Source organism: Herpailurus yagouaroundi, unplaced genomic scaffold (assembly GCF_014898765.1).
Source record: "Herpailurus yagouaroundi ecotype Mexico unplaced genomic scaffold, PumYag 159, whole genome shotgun sequence".
Lineage (NCBI taxonomy): Eukaryota > Metazoa > Chordata > Mammalia > Carnivora > Felidae > Herpailurus > Herpailurus yagouaroundi.
This window is the reverse complement of record NW_024412400.1, coordinates 59,457,532-59,466,636: the sequence shown is the minus strand read 5'-3', so window position 1 is coordinate 59,466,636 and position 9,105 is coordinate 59,457,532. Positions and strand designations below refer to the sequence as shown.

The window sequence follows — 9,105 nt, the reverse complement described above, 5'->3', positions numbered from 1 at the left end:
GTTTCCTATTTCCTCTTTTGCACTCCTTTATAACTACATGCAAGGCACAGATTGAAGGTACAAAGAATTTCAATACCACACTTCTTCAGGACAATGTGCACGTCTTTAAATCTTAAAATAAGCACAAAAATTTCATATTCTATAAAAGAGGAGAAAAACACTTAAAAGTTCTGGTAGTGTTTAAAAAGGAAAACACGTGCATTTTCTGTTCAATATCAGCTTCTGTTAGTTAAAGCAGCTTCTCTTTTTTTCCCCTCACTCTGAAACTAGCTCCTGCAATTCGTAAAGAATCTAGTGATACTTTTGTAAATGAATCACTATTGCATTCGTACCATTAGCCTCTGAACAGATGTCAGAGTGTAAAGATTGGCTGCCTCTAGATCAAGTTGCTGCTGCCAACTCTCGCGAGCTTTGTCAGTAACAGTTGATTGTAATGTCAGTGCAGTCCAATTTACAGGCTGGAGCAGCAGCTGCATTCTGCATTTCCCTGAAGTATTCCATGACTTCCATTCCTTGCAAACTTTATCATCTTTTGTTGCAGTGAGTCAGGTAAGCTGCTCAGAATTTACGTGTTCGTGTAGAGATGCAACTTGCGGTGAACCTCATTCTGTAGGAGGATTGTTATCCCTTCACTGGTCTGCTGTGCCCCTTTGGTGCTCTGTGGAGGACAGTTATTGCAAATGGGACAGATGAAGCGAGCCAGCAGACACATGCATCAAATCTGCCTATTATTCAAGGAACGCAAACTGAGTCCATTTAACTGCTGAGAAAATAATGAATTTATTCAACTTTGTGTAAAGGACCGCAGCACTTGTGGAATCACTGTGATGTATGTTCTCAGGGCACTCCCTGAAGGAAATATTTTTATGCTCTATTTTGCCCTTAAAAGCACGATTTAGTGAATCTCTCCTGAAAAGGGTAATAAAAGTGGTCTTTGACCTGTCTTAGTCTATTTTTTTTCTTTTTTTCTTTTTTAAGTGGAAAGAAATGAATAGTCCTCTTATTGTCTGGCTTGACAGGGTACTTTTCTTAATCAACATTTTGTCATCTGAAACTTTACCAGTATCAAACTGGCAAAGAATGAGGTGTAAGTTTCTTGTATCTAAAAGAAAATTCTGTTTTCTAATTTCATTTACGAACTCCCCCCACCTTTGTCCTGTTTGTCCTCTTTTTTTTTTAATATGTGCATTTAAAGTATAGCAAAATATTGGAAATTTTCTATTATTACTATTATTATGGAAACAATTAGAAATATAGATTTTCTATTCATCCTGTCGTCTGGCAAATCTACTCTTATTTTGATGATATCAGTACTTATCTAATCAGAGTATTGAACATTGAGTGTAATATGTATGAATGATAAAAGTAAACTGAAATGTGAACAAAATTATTTCATTGTTTATGATTTCCATATATAATTTCCTTTTATTTCAAGAGTAGGCCTTCCCAATCTTTATGAGTGTATAACATAGTAATAAACTCAACCAGAAGTTTCTATCCCTAGTCTATGTAATATCTTCCATAATATAAACTATCTCATACTGATGGTAAGCTTAATTATATTTCATTTATGTAAATAGGAACTTTCTTAAGGATGAACATGAGTTTTTAAATGTCTTTATACTTTAAATGAAGATCTTCAGAAATTCTCTGTGATTTTGAAATAACATTATCTTTGAATGACAAATAAAATTTCTAATTGGATTTGCAAAGTTGTTTTATTCTCCTAGATTTGTTGTTCTTTCGTTGTTTTTTGTTTTTAATGCTCTGCTTCTTTAACCTTAAGAAACTGTTTGAGATCTATTCCACATTTCAGTTTTTGAAATATAAGTTAATAATATCTTAGCAAGTCACATCTTGTTTATAAATTTAGTTTCTGCTTTGAGTCGTTTTTTGATAAAAATTAATAACATGTTTAAATTACATGTTGTCTTCATACTGATGCTTTCATGCCAAAATCTGCTTATTCTTAGAAACTGAACTGTACAGGATGTTAGAGAATTATAGTTGAATAGATGTCAACCTAAGACCAGACTCAACTTTCAAAGACCCAAGTTATCTCTCTAATATTAAATGTTTGATTTATTCACACAAGGAAGACTTTGTGAATATTCTTCCGAGTTGAGGAGAGATACAGATCTTAACATTTCTAATACGTAACATCGTGTCTTCTATCTGTACACATTCTTTTATTGCCTAAAAGGTATCAGAAAGATCCCTGAAAGGCAGTGGTAGAGTCTATTATAAACAGACTTCCTCAATTGCCCACTTCAGATAGCCTGCAACAAAACAAGCTTTTTAGGTTTGGTATAAAGGTTTAACTGTCTTACTTTGGCCAAATACATCTTAGAGACGCTTGTTCTAGATCATATCATCTAGATGTCTCTTGCCCGACTATTTTAAGAAGCTTTATTTTTATATAGAAATACATATTATACTGTTTTTAAAAACGGAAATTACACTCAGAGAAAACTGTTATCAATATTTGCTTGACCGTGGGTGGCCAATTATTTTGAAAATGTGTTTGATAATCAACTATGGCAAATTTATGGCAAATAAATAGCTCTTTCTATCAATCGTTTTACACCCATGTCTTATAGCATAACATATTTCTTAAAATTGATGCTTTCAAAATTAAATCAAAAATCCAAAAAATGTATTTTTCGCCTTTTTTTATTTTTCAAAGTTTTACTATTCAAAGTTTAGAATATTTTCCAAAGATGGCCAGTAGATTTTGATATCCTAGAGCACTTGATATCCTTAGAATACTATAGTCTTAAATATCTTTCAGCTTTTTCCTCTTGCCACTTCCATCATTCAATTTCTTTTGCAATTCCAAACAAAAACTCCTGCCTTTCTTTCAAAAACTATGACAGTATGTTACATGATCTAAATTTAGATATTCAGTTGTTCTTGGTATGAAAATTTTCCCTATTCTTTATAGTAAACGTGTTATGTATTCTCAGAGTTTAAATTGTTTATTTAATGTGACATTAGCCAATTTGCACTAGAATTTATTGAAGAAAATGGTTTAATTATTAATAAAGATTTAGATATATATGGGGTGACTGGGTGGCTCAGCTGGTTAAGTGACCAACTTCGGCTCAAGTCATGATCTCACAGTCTGTGGGTTCGAACCCCACATGGGGCTCTGTGCTGACTCTTGGAGCCTGGAACCTGCTTCAGATTCTGTGCCTGTCTCTTTCTGCCCCTCCCCACCCCTCTCTATCAAAAATGAATAAACATCAATTTGGTTAAAAAATAAAGATTTAGACATACAAACTAATAAAATTTTCTTAGTCTCCTTTATTTATCTTTTGATTATTTAATCATGTGATAGCATATACTAAAAATACAAATATCTCTTAGTAGTAAAACTACAGAGAAACCTGTTAGACTAGAGAATACCAGATTATGAAAATGCTTATTTAAATAAGTGCTGCGGCTAAATATAAAAATATTAGCCTACACTAACAATGAGTATGTGAGCACATGAGTATTTTTGTATTAAAGTCTAGATTTCATAATATGGTGTATAAACATTCCAACAGGTAGCATGATAGTGAGTTGGAATTATATTACCATTCTTGCAGTGAACCCATGCTTACAATGAATTCTTTGAATGTTCCTAATTACATTATTTATAAGATGATGACTCACAGATAATGGTTGAAAAAGCAAGCTTAGTTATTATTTGGATGAATCATACTATACAACATTAACACCTATTCAGCACAAATATAAATAAAACCATATAAGAAACAGTTATGTAAATCAAGCTAAGTGGCATGGGAATGATATGACAACCTTTTAACTGTTATAGTAGATATTTTTTTTAAATAGTCAAGGAAGATTATTGCATGTATTAATTACATGCAAAAACAAAACATTTCGGTGGTATTATACTTGCTGTGCAATAAAATTAATAAACTGTACAACAAATGTTTGAAAAGTATCAGAGACAAAAAATTATTAGCATTAGGTGTTTTGTTAATAAAGGCAAAATAATATTTATATAAAAACAAGAAAAAAGCCCAGACAATCTCTGCTTCAGACTCAGAAGAACATAGCTTGAGCCAGGGAGGAATGAGGCCAACCAGAGATGCTGCAATTAATCTATTGAAATGCAGCTTAAAGTAAACCCACTTGGTATCTTAATTCTTTTTTTCCTTCCCAAACAGGTTTTTAAAAAAGAAAAAAAAATCCATTGCAGCATTTTGTTCTCCAAATGTCACTGAAATTTATTTAAAAGAAAGGGCTTAGAAATTATCAAAAGGAAAAAAAAAAAGACTGTGGTAGTCATGCCTCTAAAACTCCTAAACTGTCAGAAATATAAAATCTCATTAGTAAGTGTCAAGTCTACAGGAAACTTTACATTATTATTACATTATCATAATAGTGTGAGATTATACTATAATATAAATAATATAAATATATCATAGTATAGAAATAATATAATAATATAGAAATGGTATTAAGATATTATATACTTCAATAATATATTTCAATGGTCTTAACACAGATTCAATTGTATCAAATTTGAGAACATAAAATAATTTCACATTTTGATTTTTTAAAACTTGATTACCATAATAATCATTATATATAGACATATATGTAAAAATATGCATATACTTATGGACATTGAAAGAATAAGATCTACATGTATAGCTATATAGATATAGACAGAGGCAGAGATAAAGAGATCTATACATACACTGAACAAAATACTGTATACAATTGATCAATTTATTTAGATCTTTTGGGGGGCTCAAGAAATACTTTTTGATCACTAGCTGCACTATTAGCAGTGGTAAATGAGGTTGATTTAAAATGTGAAAATTATAACTCTGGCACAGTTTTCAGGATGATGCCTTCTTCTCTGCCTTCTGAGATAATCTAAATTAAACACACACACACACACACACACACACACACACAAATACAATTTCTCAATGCTCACATGATTAGCTTCTTAGACACATAGATTGTTTTACAATTATAATACCAAAAATAATAAAGAAAAAAATTTTGCACATTTATGGACCTTTGTTATTATTGTGTGGATGGAGTCAGTGTTTGTATTTGACCGTTTTAATCAGGTCTTCTTTCAATTATATAAAGATGGTAGTTTTTTTTATTGATATGGGCATTACATTTTTGTGTCCCTCTTTGTCATTTGGAGTTTCAGAATCTGAATTTTAAATGTTATTAATTTCAAAGAAATTCGAGTGTGAATTACGAAATTTTAATAAAACTTTGATTTCCATAAGCAATCTCTTCATGTCATCAATAAATATTTTTTAAATGTCAAATATTGCTTTTTCTTCTACCTTTTCCAGTAATTTCTCAGCATTAGTTCTCTTAATTTCACTATTTTTGTCCACTATCAAAATGCAACTAATCTGATCATGTCAACATATTTATCATCACAAGTTGTTAATCAATTAACAAATAATAGATGTGCATTGAGTAATACCTGAGTGTTAAATTCCTTCAAACTATCTTCTCCCACACGATATATTATCAGCTACTGGTTCTCTCTATTGACATTGTAATTCAGGTATAGAGAAGGAATTTCTTCGTTATTCACTTTCCAGAACTTGTGTGTTATATGTCTGCAGCCTTCTCTTCCAGTTTTTCCCATAGTTCTTTATAGGGGTCACAGATGTGTTCATTTTCACAATTTTTAAGATAAATGACAACTGCTGTATTTTTGTTACTTAGTATTCTATGAACAGATTGTTCAAATTCTCTTCTGAATTGTGTAGAGGAAGAAACCATGAGGCAGAAAGGACCACAGAAGGGACCATGGAAACAGAAAAATACAATAACAGAAGTCTAAGCTGGCCATGAATAGAACAGTGCGTATTTCAGAAAATACACAAGCTTGTATTTCCTCCTCTAACCAAGGTAGAAATTATATCTGTCATAAATTGACTACTACTTAATTCCACTTTTGGTGGGTCTATGTATGGTGGAGAAATATATATATATGCCTGGGACAAACTTCCTCTTGAAAATATTAAATCTTCTAGGGTGCCCGGGTGGCTCAGTTAGTTAAGCCTCCGACTTTGGCTCAGGTCATGATCTCACATTTCTTGAGTTCAAGCCCCACTTCAGGCCCCTGTGCTGACAGACCCGGAGACTGCTTTGGATTCTGTGTCCCCTTCTCTCTCTACCCCTCCCCCACTAGTGCTCTATTTTTCTCTGCCTCTCTCTCTCTCAAAACTAAACACTAAAAACATTTAAATACTAAATCTTCTTTGCAGACACTTGATAATGAATCTTTCCAAAGTGAAATGATTTCTGCTTTTCCATTCCACTTATTTCTATTCTAAATTGAAAACTGAAATATCTCCAAGCATTTTCTGTTTTTTTTTTTTTTGATAAAACCTTAATAGTGGTAGCAGATTTATTAGTTTTCATAATTGGTAGGGTTAATTATAACTACTGTGTTTTAATTAATTATCATAAATAAAATATAATACTTGATGCATGAGGCTTTTAAAACTCCCTAATCACCTCTCTTTCAGAAATCAATATGCAGAGCAAGGGTACAATCATAAGCATCCAATTTCTCTTGCGGTTTCTTCTGCTCTGGGTGCTCATTGGGAAGTCACACACGGAAGAAGACATCATAATTACAACCAAGAATGGAAAAGTCAGAGGGATGAACTTGCCAGTTCTTGATGGCAAGGTGACAGCCTTTCTGGGAATTCCCTATGCACAGCCACCTCTTGGTAGACTTCGATTCAAAAAGCCACAATTCTTGACCAAGTGGTCCGATATTTGGAATGCCACAAAATATGCAAATTCTTGCTATCAGAATGCAGATCAAAGTTTCCCAGGCTTCCCTGGATCAGAGATGTGGAACCCAAACACTGATCTCAGTGAAGACTGTTTATACCTGAATGTGTGGATTCCAACACCTAAACCAAAAAATGCTACTGTAATGATATGGATCTATGGTGGTGGTTTTCAAACCGGAACATCATCTTTACCTGTTTATGATGGCAAGTTTCTGGCTCGGGTTGAAAGAGTTATTGTAGTTTCAATGAACTATAGGGTGGGTGCCCTAGGATTCTTAGCTTTACCAGGAAATCCTGAGGTACCAGGGAACATGGGCTTATTTGATCAACAGTTGGCACTACAGTGGGTCCAAAAAAATATAGCAGCCTTTGGTGGAAATCCTAAAAGCGTAACTCTCTTTGGAGAAAGTGCAGGGGCGGGTTCAGTTAGCCTTCATTTACTTTCTCCTAGAAGCCAGCCATTGTTTACCAGAGCCATTCTGCAAAGTGGATCCTCTAATGCCCCTTGGGCAGTAATGTCTCTGGATGAAGCCAAGAACAGAACACTGACCTTAGCTAAATTTATTGGTTGCTCTAAAGAAAATGACACAGAGATAATCAAATGCCTTCGAAACAAAGATCCCCAGGAAATTCTACTGAATGAACTATTGGTTGTCCCCTCTGATACTCTTTTATCTGTAAACTTTGGTCCAGTCGTGGATGGTGATTTTCTCACTGATATGCCAGACACACTACTCCAACTTGGACAGTTCAAAAAAACCCAGATCTTGGTGGGTGTTAATAAAGATGAAGGGACAGCATTTTTAGTATATGGTGCTCCTGGTTTCAGCAAAGATAATGACAGTATCATAACTAGAAAAGAATTTCAAGAAGGTTTAAAAATATATTTTCCAGGAGTGAGTGAATTTGGAAGGGAAGCGATTCTTTTTTATTATGTGGACTTGTTAGATGATCAGAGAGCTGAAAAGTACCGTGAGGCCTTGGATGATGTTCTTGGAGATTACAATATCATATGCCCTGCATTGGAGTTCACCACAAAATTCTCAGAATTGGGAAATAATGCCTTTTTCTACTATTTTGAACACCGATCTTCCCAACTTCCTTGGCCAGAATGGATGGGAGTGATGCATGGTTATGAAATTGAGTTTGTCTTTGGTTTGCCTCTGGAAAGAAGAGTTAACTACACAAGAGCTGAGGAAATTTTGAGCAGATCCATCATGAACTACTGGGCAAATTTTGCAAAATATGGGTAAGTGTTGATTTTTGGAATTGTTTTGATTGTGATTGCTTTTGCTTAACTCTGCTTGCTCTGTGGTGTAGACTTCATTAAAGGCACAGACATGTTTTAGTTTTTTATTCTTTTTGTACCATAAGCTAGTTTTGGTTTTTATTATGTAATGAATTTCAATTTCTTGCATCAGGGTACTTAACATAAATCATCAAATGACTTTTACAAAAAAAAAAAAAACATTTTCTGATTTCATTTCCAAAATACTGTGAAGTACTTCAGTAATATTAGCCAAAGTTTGTATGGAAGTGGATGTTTACCTTGAAAACTAAAGCTCTTGTCACCATACTCTTGAACCTGAAATGTATAATGTTTACAGGTTTAGGGAAGAGCAGGAATATATCTTCTCTTCATGCTTCTAAGCAGAGGTAGTGAAAAAACACATTCCTGATCAGGAAAATCAAAGGGCAAGATGGTGATGGAGTTGGCCCTCAGATTACTCCAAATACAAATGCAGAGTTTGGCATTTTATCAATTTTTCCCCTACTAGGTTTGTTCAGAGTTTTCAAGTGATCTGTATTGGACAAGGGCGTCTACAAGGGTCCCCATGTTTAGCTAAGCTGTTTTGCATTTGGGCAGTCATATAGCTAACATTAGATAACCAGACATATGACAAAAGAACCCATTTTTCCTCATCTGTTATAAATATTGTGATATTATATCCTCAAGAATCAGAAGAAAATAATCTGTTCACATGTATTTTCTAATTTGTGTATTTCTCAAATATATAAATGCATGTGCACTGATATAAGGGTTTTTTTTTTTGTAATCCTAAAAAGAATTTTCTATATTGGGATACCTTGTATCCATGGGAAGAACAAAACAAATAGAAATTTGAGCACCTATGTTTAAAAGAAATACTTATAGACACACAAATTGATGGATGTGCTAATCCAATCTGTCATAATATCTTTTATAACTGAAAAAATGTTGATACTAGTATTATTGCATTCCGGTTTTCTTTTCCAACCTCCATTTGAAATTCATTGTACTTCATGTCACTAT

At 33.4% G+C, this 9,105-nt stretch overlaps 1 protein-coding gene across 1 annotated transcript in view; it reads left to right on the top strand.

Annotated features, from left to right (window-relative positions):
• Positions 1-429: 429 nt before the first annotated feature.
• Positions 430-9,105, top strand: part of BCHE (butyrylcholinesterase) — a 62,155-nt gene continuing 53,479 nt past the window's right edge. The window contains exons 1-2 of the mRNA XM_040480669.1: positions 430-549; positions 6,537-8,061. Of these exons, the coding sequence (XP_040336603.1) occupies positions 6,545-8,061 (1,517 nt within the window). The 5' untranslated portion in view covers positions 430-549; positions 6,537-6,544. The remainder of the gene's footprint in view (positions 550-6,536; positions 8,062-9,105) is intronic.